The sequence below is a fragment of the Sabethes cyaneus genome, chromosome 2 (assembly GCF_943734655.1).
Source record: "Sabethes cyaneus chromosome 2, idSabCyanKW18_F2, whole genome shotgun sequence".
Classification (NCBI taxonomy): Eukaryota; Metazoa; Arthropoda; class Insecta; order Diptera; family Culicidae; genus Sabethes; species Sabethes cyaneus.
In genome coordinates this window covers 72,381,574-72,396,721 of record NC_071354.1, presented here as the reverse complement: position 1 = coordinate 72,396,721, position 15,148 = coordinate 72,381,574, and the positions used below count along the sequence as shown (strand labels likewise).

Here is a 15,148-nt window from a genome sequence, read left to right as displayed (position 1 = left end):
AAGGCAGGGGCAGCCCTACAATAATGGAGGTGATTCAAATTAACCTCAATCACTGCGACACTGCACAGCAACTGTTGTGGCAGTCGACAACAGAAACGAAGTGCGACGTTGCAACCATAGCGGAGCCGTATCGAATTTCTTCCGATAACGGTAACTGGATAGCAGACAGAGCAGGAATGGCCGCGATATTGGTGATGGGCAAATATCCCATCCAGGAGGTGGTTACAAACCGATACGAGGGTTTCGTGGTCGCCAAAATTAACGGAGTCTTCGTGTGCAGCTGCTATGCTCCCCCAAGGTGGACGCTGGAACAGTTCTGCCGCATGCTGGACGAACTAATTGGTGAGCTCATTGGACGGAGACCGATCGTCATAGGAGGTGACTTCAATGCCTGGGCAACCGAATGGGGAAGTAGATGTAGGAACGCCAGAGGAGCCAGCCTACTTGAAGCACTGGCAACGCTCGAAGTAGAGCTGAGCAACGTTGAACCACCAGCACCTTCCGCAGAGATGGCCGAGAATCTATCAGCGACGTCACCTTCTGCAGCCCGTCGCTGAGAACCGACATTAACTGGAGAGTGTGCGAAGAGTTCACGTACAGTGATCACCAAGCTATACTGTACACTATTGGCCAACGGAACCCCGAGGCAGCACAAACAGAAAGAATTCAAGAACGGCAGTGGAAAATGGCGGCATTCAACAGCGACTTCTTTGTTGAGGCACTACGACCACACAGCGAAGCCCAGAATTGTGATGCTGACGAGCTGACCGAGGCGCTAACGAGAGTATGCGACACAACCATGCCGAGGAAGGTGGAGCCTAGAAACCGACGGCGTCCGGTCTACGGGTGGAACGAGTCGCTCAACGCATTACGAGCTAACTGCAACAGAGCTAGAATGTGCTTCCAGAGAGCAAGAACTACCGAGACTAGAGAGGAAAGAAGAAGTGAACTCCGCGTTGCGAAGACCGCACTGAAATACGCGATTAAGCAGAGCAAAACAAACTCCTTTAAGGAGCTCTGTAGAGAAGTCGATTCCGAATAGTGATGCAAGGATCAGGGGCCCAGCAATGCCAGCCGAATTATGCCCAGATAAGCTAAAAATGATAATTAAAGGACTCTTGCCGTAACACGAGCCAACGTCCTGGCCCCCTACCCCTTACCGGGCGCTAGAGGATGAGAACGCTGACGAGAGAAGAATCTCCGATGACGAACTTGTTAGAACCGTGAAAGACCTGAAGATGAAGAAGGCGCCGGGCCCGGATGGGCAGCTCTTAAGGAGGCATTCCATGCATTTCCAGACATGCTCCGCACGGTTATGCAAAACTGCCTAAACTTTCCAGACAAGTAGAAAATCCAGAAGTTGGTACTGTTGCCAAAACCAGGAAAACCGCCAGGGGACTCAGCATCACATCGACCAATCTGCCTGCTGGACACACTGGGAAGGCTGATAGAAAGGATTATCCTGAACAGGTTATCCATATACACGGAGGGCGAGTACGGACTGACACAAAGGCAGTTTGGGTTCCACACTAGATGGGATCCGGACTGTCGTCAAGACAGCACTGAAGGCGTCCAAGCAGAAACGTAGAGGAAACCTCTACTGCGCATTGGTGACTATCGATGTTAAGAATGCATTCAACAGCGCCAGCTGGGAAGCCATCGCAGCAGCGCTCCATAGAATGAGAGTCCCCGACTATCTGTGTCGGGTTCTGAAGAGATACTTCACGAATCGGGTGCTAGCATACCGGACGAACCTCGGAAAGGAAACGACCGTGATCACGGCGGGCGTTTCATAAGTGTCAATACTCGGCCTATCTCTCTGGAACAGTATATACGACGGCGTGCTAACGCTAGAGCTACCAACGGGAGTGGAAATCGTCGGCTTCGCGGACGACATCGTGATGACGGTTACATGCGAATCGCTAGAGGAAGTGGAGGCGTTGGCGACTGAGTCAATCTGCAGGGTGGAGAGTTGGATGCAGAACGCGAAACTGCAAATAGCGCACCATAAAAAGGAGATACTGCTGGTGAGTAATCGAAGAGCAGTCAAACACGTGGGGATTACCGTCGGAGAACATATCATAACCTCAAAACGCGAGGTGAAGCACCTGGGTGTGATGATCGACAATCGGCTAAAATTCAACGGTCACATTGACTACGCATGCGAAAGCCATTAGTGAACTGTCTAGGATCATGCCGAATAACTTTGGACCAAGCAGTAACAAGAGGCGCCTCTTAGCCACCCAAGCAGCAATGTGAGTTTTATTGTACTCTTATGGTGGTCCTCAAGACCTATTTTTGTCTTAAATGCCATCATAAGAGTATAATAAAACCCAAATTGTTACCTGGGCAGTGTATCATCGGCGATACTGCGGTATGTCAGACCAGCCTGGATTACAGCGCTCCAAACCCAGCGCAACAGAACGAAGCTGAAAAGTACGGCCCGACTAATGGCCATTCGAGTTGTAAGCGCGTACAGGACTATCTCATCAGAAGCTGCGTGCGTAATCGCTGGGACGATTCCCATCGACATCACCCTGATGACTACGAGTGCTATAGGCAAAAGGAGGTCAGAGGAATCAGAAAGCTGATGAGAGCAGAATCATTGGCTAAGTGGCAACAGGAGTGGAATACGACACAGAAAGGTAGATGGACCCACAGGCTCATATCGACTCTCTCGGTTTGGGTGAATAGGAAGCACGGGGAGGTGAACTTTTACCTAACGCAGTTCCTGTATGGTCATGGTTGCTTCAGGCAATACCTTTACCGGTTCGGGCACGCCAGGTCGCCCTTATGCCCGGAATGTGGGAACGTGGAAGAAACAGCAGAGCACGTGGTTTTTGACTGTCCCAGATTTGCAGCATGGAGGGATGAATTGCCTTCCGGTCTTAACGTCGAAAATATGGTGGAGGAAATGTGTCGCAACGAGAGCATTTGGAATGCCGTCAATAGCGCAATCGCATGCATCATGTCTGATCTGCAGCGTAAGTGGAGAGCGGAACAGCGAGCTAGCATCGCTGTGACGGGGTGCACGTTATGACTGTCGGCACCATCTAATCGGTACACGTCTCGATGGGTACTGCGAGCTAGCTGCGCAAATGACCAGCAACGTTAGCCTGCGTTGATAACTGCAAAGTGCATGAGCACGGCATCCCCTCGATAAGCCTGAAGGAGTAACGCTAAAACGCGTGATAATTGGAAAAGTGCAAGAGCACAGCCTCCCCCTGATGTGATACTTCATTGTGGTACCGGGGGATCCAGGCAGAGGGAAAGGATGAGGTTTTGGTGGGCGAGAGTCCCACACAACGTCCAGGTTGGCTCCGGATAAGAACATTAGTTTTCCGACACCTTGTAAAAAAAACACATGCACACTCTTTTTCGCGCTCTCTCTCTCTTTCTCTCTCTCACTTTCCCCTTTTCTCTCTACCGTTCACTCTCTATTTCCCTTAGAAAAACCAGAAAAAGAGAAAAGCCTAAGTAGCTTATTAACTCGCGAGTATCTATCACCAATGCTCGGAAAAATTGACAACTCTGCATGAAGAAGAAACTCATTCAGCGCATACAGTTTTACTCCTGGTAGTACAGGTCGGACTCGATTATCCGAGTGAAAAAAAAATTTTTGTAAATAGGTTTTTTGAAATGTATTTAGGTTCAAAACGTATTTAACGTTATAAAAAAAATTTTCACCCGGATAATCGAATCCGACCTGTATTCTTTATCTGTCAGTCCATGAACGTGGCTGCTAAACTGCTGACAGTGTTTGTCAGTCTCAGTTTTCTGCTTTTCAAAACAATTCATTCATAAATTGCAGTGCTGGAATTTCCCTGCTTGAAACGACAATTTGAAAGTCATCATGCGTTAGAAATAGGAATTAATATGTACGCACCTTACAAAGAGTACGTAAGATCGAATATAAATTAAAATTATAGTATTTTATTACTTTCGTTTGTTGGCATAAAGTAGCATTTTCATTTCAATAGAGCGCTAAAGATCCATATAAACAATTCGTGTGGCAGATAAAGCAGCTAGACCGGAAAACAAACTGGCAGAATACATCACGCAAGTAGTGGTGCCTGTAGAATCGATTATTGACCCAATAGTTAGTGAAGTTAGGATCTGGAAACGAGATTATTGCATTTCAGTAATAAGCAACTAGCAACAATTAGTTCTAAACCATGTCTCATGTTATAACCATGCAGCTTCAGAAAATGTTCAACAAACTCGAAACATGTAAATAGTAGAACCTAGATTTCCTGTTTGTGTAAATTTACTTGATACGAAGGACTCACTTGGGCCAAAAACAGCATGCTGCTCAGCATAGATATATCTGCTCCAAAGCCACGCTTTTGGGTACATGTAACGTATTGTAACGTGTTGGTCATTTCAAACTAAGCAAGATACATTAGCTTAATAAATATATATAAATTTAGTCTACAACAATATTAACCTTACCGAATTTTTCATATGATAATGTGAAATTAGAAGAAACGGCAACGAACAGATGATGGAATACTCAATTCCCATTGTAAAACTACATACAAACACTGCGAACCGTTGCTCGGTGAGTGCTGCCACCAGCATTCCTATTCCATTGAGTAGTAAACCAGAAACGTAAATGGGTTTAATGCTATAAAATAGTACAAAATTGTTAAATTGTACGCGAAATTTGTAGGTAACAAACCCGAATTTACGAATTAGCCATTCTAGAAATATTGAATACACAGAGCTACTGAGAATAAAAATGGCCATTCCAAGGCATCCAAAACGAACACCCTCGTTGTATAATCTAAACTCTTGAGAATTTTCGGGTGCCTGAAACGTTTCAGATGAAGCAAACGCTTACGCCACATTATTCCCAACAAACATTTTTGTGGTATAACAGCTTATTAATCGCTTATTACTCGGTAATTGGCTATACAATGGTTGAATAAGTTACTATCCAACAAAAATGATCGTTGGGATTATCACTCAGTACTCACTGTGACATCACCCTGAAAGATCTGTCGTCCAACAAAATCCGTAAAATATAAACAATAGCTTAAATAGCCCAAATGTGACAGAAACTGCGTAAAGTATAATATTCCTAGTGCCTTAGGCATTCGAAAAAAATTCCTAAGGAAAGTTTTGATCCCTGGTGATTGCACTATATCTTCATTGATTAGCTTCAAACTACTACTTGTATCAATCTGGATAATGCTTTGTCTACCACTAATACTATTAATGGCGCTTTTATTGCGACGTTTTTCCACTTCAAATGCTGCTGCAGAAATGGGTTTAAGTAATTCATCCTGTTCCATTAACGGCAGAGGAACTTCCCTGAAACTGGTCAGAGTTGCCACCAACCCTATGATAACGATTATTACAACAGCAGCAAACACCAAAGCCTCGTTAGACCCCACCAGACTACCGATGTTCGTCAAAGACCAATCTATTGACCCCAAAATGTAGCCCGTTAAACCGCCTAAACCTCCAATCATTACCGCTGCAGTTAACACTCTCGTATGATCCTCTGAAATAACAATGATTCTAATCAATTAAAAAACTATCACAAATTTACACAACCTTTCAGTAACCTTTGATGCACATATCCATGAAATAGGTCCGCGCTACTCCATTACAGGTTTCGACATTGAAATCGATAAGAATCATGCCAAGAACTGTAAGCATTATTCCCCATCGAAATCCGATCGGTTGATCCTCCAAATCACCAAGGGTCAATCCAATTCTTTTGCCGTGCGGTAAAATTAGCAGTCCAAGAATCAACCCAACGCCCAACGTGAGTAGAACCGGCCGTCGGCGTCCCCATTCCAGTCGTATTTGATCGCTGATGGACGCAATCATCGGTGCACAAAAGAACCCCAGCGCTGGCGAGAAGGCCCAGGTCATGGTCATAAAGGTGTGACTTAATCCTATGGCGAGCAGGATCGGCGTTACGAACGCAGTCTGGGCAGCATAGGTAAACTGAATACCCACGAACAGCAACGTCAATCGGATAAGCTCCCAGCGACTTTTCGGCCTTGAAAATTTTTGCAGGTTGTTGTTATTAGGCGTTTTTCACGAAATATTTTTTTTTACCGAAACAAGTGAGAATAGTCCTTCCGTTGATGTTTTGCATGATGGAATCGTTTCTGCAGCATCAATTGCATCAATTGGGCGTCCGACACGTGCACTTGGCCACTTTTGGTCGTTTCTACAGCCATCTTGCGATGTTCTGCTAGATCCTTATTACACTTTTATTGGACAAAAATATTTCTAACTGATACCGATCACTATCATTGTTATACGGCGGCAATTCTCACCTGCTTCACCAAACAAGATTAAACGACTGAAAGTGTCCGAGGCGCAACTGGACAGTAAACCCCGCCAATATTTGGTGTCATTAGAGATATATTGCCTGTTATCGGTTTAATTTAGTTCCGTTTCGGTTTTATGCTGTGTCTGATAAGAAGAAAGTACAGTGTACATTGGAGAAATTATCCTGGGCGATAGTGATGTTCTTTTGAAAAACACTACTAATACGGTATAACATAACAAAATGCCTAGCTCTTTTATGAATAACATTGGTAAATGATTTATTTCAACAGAACAAAAATCTAGCCACTACTCTATAAAATCGTGACTTATTCGCAAGTGTTTTAGCCATCTGACGAGAAATCTAAATCCGCGTACTGTAATCGTATTTTATGCATCGATGCCATCAGTTATCAATATGGCAAGAATTTATTATCTAACGGGAATGAAGGGTAATCTACTCCGAAGATTTTAGTAATATCAGTATAATGTAGTGCACGATGGGAACTGTATATTACTTTGTAACTTATATTTAACGCTATACGTGAAATTGTCTCATTTCGGTTTTGGAATCATATAAATGTATCTTAAACATAAATGTTTCATCAATTTGAATGTTCATGAGAATAAACCTAAGTGTAAATATTTGATCAGAGTGAATTATAATAATTGAAGTTGTCACATAAATTGAAATGAAAATTGCGTTTAAATTATTATTTATTTAATATCTATGAATTGATTAAAAATTCCATGTACAAGAAAATAGACTGCAACGCAAAAGTACTTTTACCAGTGCTATGTGCAATCGATACTGTTTAATAGCTGACTAGAGTTTAACTTAGTAATCAAATCGATAAAATGGTACCAAAGAGACAAAAAACATCAAAAAACGGCGAAACGACGGCAATAGGCGTTGAAAAGATGACCAAAAAACAAAGAAAAGTCGCCGGAAACGCGCCAAAACGGAAACAATAAAAACCAGAAAACGGCAAAACCCACCGAAAAAAGTAATAAAAAATACCAAAAACACAGGTCAAAAACAAAGAAACAGACGATGAAAAGGTGGCAAAAAATCATTAAAAACGAAAAGTCGTCGGAAAGACAACAATAATGTTACGAAAAGACATCAAAAAACGACGAAAAACAGCAAACAGCCGATAAAACACGACGAAGAGATGGTCGAAAAACAATGAAAAGAGTTAAATAGCCTAACTTGTAGGTGAAAATACGATGAAACAGGCGAAAAACGATAAAGACGAGTCGAAAATTCGTTAAATAGCGCTAAAAATGACCAAAAAAGCAAAAATTAATATCAAAAGACTTCAAATATATGCAGAAAAGACGACGAAGAGATGATAAAAAGATGACTAAACAGCGCCAAAAAGAAATGCCAACAAAGATTACAAACGATGATAAAAAAATACCATCAAGAGCCACCAAAACGCCACAAAAGACGATAAAAATGACAATAAATCTTTCAAATGAGACAAAAATACGATGTGAAGATGCCAGTAAGGCAAATTTAAAAAAAACGAAAAACGACTAACGGGTATCAAAAGACGACAAGAAGACGACAGCAAAAGGTGACAGAGTGCACACCCAAGAAGAAGAAAAATCAAAGACTAAAGACGAAAGAACAAACAGAGAAAAATGAATGATAAAATATCGAAAAAACAAAAAAACAAAGGCGAATGATGAACGATCCAAATCGAAAGCCAAAATTTAGCGTCCTTGAATAATTTAGATTCCTTCAAATAGAATCAAGAACAAGACCTATAAAACAAATGCGATAAAGAGTTATCACACGTTTAGGCGGAATGAAGTGGATATATAGATTATATCAGGAAACAGTAAAACTATGAGCTCCACCAGAAGTTTCTGATGACCGCCATAAAACTGCCTTCCAGTTATGTGAACCACTCTTCAACAGGATTGTATAACCCTTTATAAGAATCAGGTCAAAAGCTGAAATAGTCCTATCATGTTCTGCTGAAAGCAACAATAAAACCGATTATGCTCTTTTCTGCTTGACAGCAACCGCCATAATTTAATGAAGCTTTTCGCAACAATGTTATAAAACATATAATTTGCTCTGGTAAAAAGGTACATTAGTCCGCCAGTTTTGTTAACTTGAAAATTCATCCACGAACAGAAAAGTTAAAGTTTTACTGTCAGATCATCCTGACCGATTTGGTTGATGAATGATAATGAAATATTCCATAAAATGAATAATACATTTTCAACAGTCTCCGTTGGTTTGCTGCTTATGTGCATTAAATTTTAGCATGCATATTGATGTGACAGGCGGATAAAATCAACGCGCCGTCGAAATTTTGCAATTTTTGAAAACTGGTTGTTTTAACAAAATAAATGTATCCAGTTAGTCAATCTCAATTTCCAGCAAAATCATTTTAGTTGCTTCCTATTTAATACTGCAATAAAACCTTCATAAAGTTTTAGTAAAACCAAGTAACTTTAGAATTGTAACTTTGGATCTCCGCTGGATGGTGATAAATGCTACATAGAGTCAGTAGGATCGTTGTATTAGCTTCGTGATTGTTCTGTACTCTAGCAACCTATGACGTCTTTCAATAAAAATGATCAAATGTTTAAAGACGTTAAAGCCCAATGCGCCTTGCATTCCACCACACTGATTATGGACAAAACGAACCTCTTAGGGCGAAGTGTGACGTCTTCAATAACGCGTTCGAATTATTTGACTTTGATTTACCAAGTGTTACTTTTAAGAATAGACTAAGGCAAATACTGTAAGACGTTAAGTTAAGAATGTTTTAATGTTTTAAATTTGTGCTATATTAATATTATAATTGTATGTAGTGTGTATGCCTGATAACGATTTGTAATATTGTAATTTAAAATAGTGCCAAAGTATTAAAAGACAGTGGGGTTTTTACGCGCACTTGAGGGTTGACCTCAAGTGGGCTTTTCCCCACTCCTAAGTTTCATTGAGACCCAAAAAGGTCAGATGAACTAATGTACAATAAACAATAAACAATAATAAATAAATAAAAATAATCTAATCTAATCTAATCTAATCTCACACTAACGCAGCCAATTCTTGAAGGCATCCTGGAAAATGACGATTACTTGAATCAATCATTTTTCTTGTCAACGGCCAGGCCAACTGCGCAGCATGTCCCGCAGAGAGAATTCCAAGGAATCAAGTGGAACCAGAAAAAATATCTAATTCCATTTAACTCCTTGAAATCAAGGGGAAGGAAGAAAGCGTGGACCTCCCGTACCAAACGCTTCCCGTACACTTAGATAATGATTTATTTACAATCGTTGGGAGTATCTTTGCTAATAAAGGTTAAGTGATACTCCGGACCCTCAGGGATGAACTAATGGTATTTAGACCAGAAGCCAGGCTGCAATAGAGGTTTTCCGTCAGATCATACCCCTTCTTTTCTTATTTTTTCTCGAAAGTACTCCCAATACGAGTGATAATGGTGCAAAAATATATTTTTTTCGTTGACTCTAGAATTTACTACGATTTTTCAAACAATGTAAATTGCAAGAATGGTGAGTTTCTTTTCACCAAATCACGAATGTTGAGTTTTAAAAAATTCGTTTCGGCTGCACTGTTTATTAAAATTTTCAGATTTTCTGGCAGCATTGCACAACAGATATTGACATATGTGTATCAGCGGTTGAGTGAAAAGGACAAAACGAATGAAGCTAATGATTACCTTCTTTTTCGTTTCGTGCGTTGCTTGCCACAAGAGTAAAGAGTGGCATAAATGGTTTCGAAGTGGTGAAAATAGAGGACACTGGTACAAAAAGGCATGTAATACATCCGAGAAGTGACGGGTTGAAATATACGTATTTTAGTTTTTCATTTTTACAGTAGTTAGAGGTTTTAATAAAGAAAGTTTTATATGGGTATAATTTCTAAGAGTCAAAACCGAACATTTAGTGGAAAAAAAAATTTTGACGGAAAACCTCTATTGGCCAAGGATATAGCGCCTTATTTCGCTCTCTGAAAATAGATTAGTTTGCTAAAAATATTAGTTTAAATCATATAATACTTGAAAATAAAGTCGTGTGGTTTAATGGTTGCCTAAAACTACATTTGTAAGGTTAGGAACTGAAAACCGCACGACCCCGCACCTCCTAGCTTGGCTACTCAATTATACAAATTGAAGTATTTCCAGGTATGGCCACGTGGAGGCGCTAGGTAGGGGCTTGGGATGGCTAGAGCTATGTTGGGCGCTTCTTCCTAGTTGTCTTCCCCATTTCATACCCCAATAATAAATAAATAAAAATAAATAATAAAAGCACAGATGGTAAGACTATGAATTTTTTCAGGGAAGTCTGGCAATGTTGTGTACCTAGTAATCAAGCCTTTCGAAAAATAATACGCGCGTTAGTTCTCTGCTGTAGGTAGTTACGACAACCTTTTCGTCAGGCATGTTTCCTGCATGTCTATTCCGCTGCAATCTGCCAGGCTGTATTACCTTCAAATCAAATTAACGTCTTGCTATTAAGCACCTTATGCTATCGGATTAATTGGAGTTTTATATAGAGTGCTGTATATCTTTGTCTACGTTCTCCTCACTCAGGTACACAATTTTTCGCTATTTGCTAGATATATTTTTTCACCTGTTTTGATTATGACAAAGAAAACTCGATGGTTTTTCGAAGTATGTACTTGTAGCTTAGAACTGCGATTTAAAATTCTTTCACTTTTTTCGGAAGTTGGCTAGTTCGTGCGCATGGCTCAGTGTAGATTTTTAAAATTTCAAAATAAAGTATGGATCGAGTTTGGATATGACGAACGGGTCTGCAACCATACTGCTAATTTTATGCGAGCTCGTGGAATGCTTACTTACTTACTTAGGTGGTTTGCCGTCCTAAGACAAAGCCTGTTGAACAAAATTTCTCCATGTAACTCGGTTGAGGGCTACCGCTCTCCAATTCCTCGGACACTGAGTACTCTCCGCCAGATCTCGCTCCACCTGGTCTAACCATCTTGCTGGCTGCGCTCCTGGTCGTCTTGTTCCTACCGGATTTGAGGCGAACACCATCTTTGCAGGGTAGTTGTCCGGCATTCTTGCAACATGCCCTGCCCATCGCATCCAGCTCCAGCTTTAGCTACCTTCTGGATACTGGGTTCGCCATAGAGCTGTGCGAGTTCATGGTTCATCCTCAGCCTCCATACTCCGTTCTCCTGTACGCCGCCGAAGATCGTTCTTAGCACTCGTTGTTCGAAGACTCCGAGCACTCGCAGGTCCTCCTCGAGCATTGTCCATGTTTCATGCCCGTAGAGAACAATCGGTCTAATAAGCGTCTTGTACAGGGTGCACTTTGTACGGGGACTTAGTCTGCTCAACCGCAATTGCTTGTGGAGCCTATAGTAAGCACGACTTCCGCTGATAATACGCCTCCGAATCTCACGGCTGGTATCATTGTCCGCCGTTACCAGTAAGCCAAGGTAAACAAATTCATCGACTACCTCAAACTCATCGCCGCGGATCAATATACTACTGCCCAGGCGGTGTCGTTCGGCCTCGGTTCTGCTGGCCAGCATGTACTTTGTTTTAGGCGTATTTACCTTTAACCCAATCTTTTCTGCTTCGCGCTTTAGTCTGGTGTACTGTTCAGCCACCGCCACAGGTGTTTTGCCGATAATATCCATGTCATAGGCAAAGAAGACGAAATGACTAGATTTGTTGAATATCGTGCCCCGCGTGTTGATATCCGCTCGGTTCATAACACCTTGTAGCGCTATGTTGAACAGCAGGCATGAAAGACCATCACCTTGACGAAGCCCCCTGTGTGATTCGAATGAACTTGACAATCCACCCGAAATCCGAACACAGCACTGTGTACCATTCATCGTAGATTTAATCAGTTTGATGAGCTTCCTGGGGAAGCTGTTTTCGTCCATGATTTTCCATAGTTCTTTCCGGTCGATGGTATCATATGCGGCTTTGAAGTCAACGAATAAATGATGCGTGGGAACTCTGTATTCACGGCCCTTTTGGAGGATTTGCCGCAGTGTAAATATTTGATCCGTTGTCGACCGACCTTCGACGAAGCCGGCTTGATAAGTTCCCACAAATCTATTCGCAATTGGTGATAAACGGCGAAAAATGATTTGGGACAGCACTTTATAGGCGGCATAGGGAACGGTGATCGCTCGATAGTTTTCACAGCCCAACTTGTCGCCCTTTTTATAGATCGGGCAGATAACCCCATCTTTCCACTCCTCCGGTAGCTGTTCCGTATCTCAAATTCTAACAATTAGTCGGTGTAGACAAACGGCCAGCTTTTCTGGTCCCATTTTAATAAGCTCCGCTCCGATGCCATCTTTTCCAGCTGACTTGTTGTTCTTTAGCTGCATGATGGCCTCCTTAACTTCGCCTATCGTTGGGGCTGGCACCCCAAGTAACAATTCCAAGTTTTATTACGTTTGTATAGCGGTTTTCATGACCAATTTCATAAAACCGCTAATAAAACTATGAGCTCCACCAGAACTTTCTGATGACCGCTATAAAACTGCTTTCTGACCAAGTGGCCCACTCCTCAGAATGTTTTCATAACCGCTATAAGAATCAGGTTATAAACTCAAGTAGTCGTATCACGCTCTACTAAAAGCAGCAATAAAACCGCATAAGCTTTCGCTGCTTGACAGCCATCGCCATAATTTGAAAAAGCTTTTCGCTTTTCGCTTTTCTAGCAAACGCCCGGTAAGTTCGCTAGCTTTGTCAACTTGAAAATATATCCGTGAGCAGAAAAGTTTTAGTTTTACTGACAGATCATTCTGAACGATTTGGTTTATAGCGACCAGAATAAAATACCCCATAGAATATTTATTAAATTTTAAACAATTTCTTTGGTTTGCACTATGTGCGCATTTAATTTCATCGTGCATTTTGATATGATAGGTCGATAAAATCAGCGCGCCGCTGAAATTTTGCAATTTTCGAAAACTGGTTGTTTTAACAAATTGAAAATATTCAATTAGTCAATCTCAATTTCTAGCAAAATCATTTTAGTTGCTTCCTCTGACAGGAAAACCGATTAATAATAACCTTCTTTCTGCAAAATACTTTGCTTTGATGAATTTTTGTTTGCGGGCTAAACAAAATACTAGAATATGGTAATATGTCTTCGCATAAAAAAAATGATTTTGGTGTTGAACTTCGGTATTCTTCATAATAGCTGCAAAAAAACTGTTTGGTTAGGGTGTTACCGTTTCAATAGCTCTATAAAACTAACAGATTTATTGCGGTTTGACAAGTAACCGCGTCAAGATCACTTTTGATTGGTGCGCCATTTTGTATTGCCACGCCACACTTATGGTAAGTTTATAAGAGACCTGGTGCAGCCAACAATTTTTAACGTGGTAATATAAGCAACCACAATAAATTTGCTTTATTAGCAGTTTTATTATGGTTTTCTAGCTAGCTATAAGTGTGTTTGGACTTGTATCCTCTTGGTATTGCGCAATACCACAATAAATCCAGAGGTAATGATTAATACCACAATAAAACCTTTATAAAATTCATGTAAAACCAAGTGGCTTTAGAATTGTTACTTGGGACCTCTTCCCCGTTTGCTGCAGCGTCGAAATCGCTTTCCCCGCCGCCATGGTTTTCCGCCTGGGCGCCATTCAGGTGTTCGTCGAACTGCTGCTTCCACCTATCCGTCACCTCACGATCGTCCGTCAGAATACTGCCAGTCTTATCCCGACACATTTCGGCTCGCGGCACAAAGCCTTTGCGGGTTCCGTTCAGTTTCTGGTAGAACTTCCGCGTTTCCTGAGAACGATGCAGCCGCTCCAACTCAGCATATTCCTGCTCTTCCAGGTTGCGCTTTTTCTCCCGAAAGATTTGGTTTCGCTGCATCTTCTTCTGTTTGTGTCTTTCCACGTTCTGACGTGTGGCACTGTGCATCTTGGCCGCCCGCGCAGCGTTCTCCTCATCCATCGCCCTCCTACATTCATCGTCAAATCAATCGTTCCGCTGATTCCGGGCCACATGCCCGATGGAGCTCTCCGCTACACTGCTGATGGCTGTTTAGCGCGAATAGAGCGGAGAGCTCTATCGGGTATGTGGCACAGAATTAGCGGAACGATTGGTTTGACGATGAATGTAGGAGGGTGATGGATGAGGAGAACGCTGCACGGGCGGCCAAGATGCGCAGTGCCACACGTCAGAACGTGGAAAGACACAAACAGAAGAAGATGCAGCGAAACCAAATCTTTCGGGAGAAAAAGCGCAACCTGGAAGAGCAGGAATATGCAGAGTTGGAGCGGCTGCATCGTTCTCACGAAACGCAAAAGTTCACTAGACGGATCCCGCAAAAGCTTTGTACCGCGAGCCGTAATGTGTCGGGATAAGAATAGGAGTTTTTTGACCAACGATTGTGAGGTGACCGATAGGTGGAAGCAGCGTTTCGATAAATACTTGAATTGCGCCCAGGCGGAGAACCATGGCGGTTGGGAAAGTGATATCGACGGTGCAACAAACGGGGAAGAGGTGCCAGTCCCTACTATAGGCGAAGTTAAGGAGGTCATCATGCGGCGAAGGAACAATAAATCAGCTGAGAAAGATGGTATCGGAGTGGAGGTTATTAAAATGGAATCAGAAAAGCTGACCGTTTGTATGCACTGGGTAATTGTTAGAATTTGGGATACGGAACAGCTACCGAAGGAGTGAAAAGATGAGGTTATCTGCACGATCTACAAAAAAGGTGACAAGTTGGATTGTGAAAACTATCGTACGATCACACCACACACCAGTGACTAAAGCAGAAAAGATTGGGTTAAAGGTACGTCTGCAACAAAATACATACTGGCTATCGGAACCGAGGCCGACCGAGTATTATA

General features: G+C 42.0%; 1 protein-coding gene across 1 annotated transcript; it reads right to left on the bottom strand.

Moving 5' to 3' along the window:
* Window positions 1-3,984: 3,984 nt before the first annotated feature.
* Window positions 3,985-6,200, bottom strand: LOC128735556 (proton-associated sugar transporter A-like). Its single transcript, XM_053830039.1, has 7 exons — window positions 6,076-6,200; window positions 5,574-6,016; window positions 4,980-5,509; window positions 4,682-4,812; window positions 4,453-4,627; window positions 4,290-4,388; window positions 3,985-4,116 (listed from the first exon to the last, which is right to left on the bottom strand). Exons 1-7 carry the CDS (start codon window positions 6,198-6,200, stop codon window positions 3,985-3,987), a joined length of 1,635 nt encoding a protein of 544 aa, XP_053686014.1.
* Window positions 6,201-15,148: the final 8,948 nt, after the last annotated feature.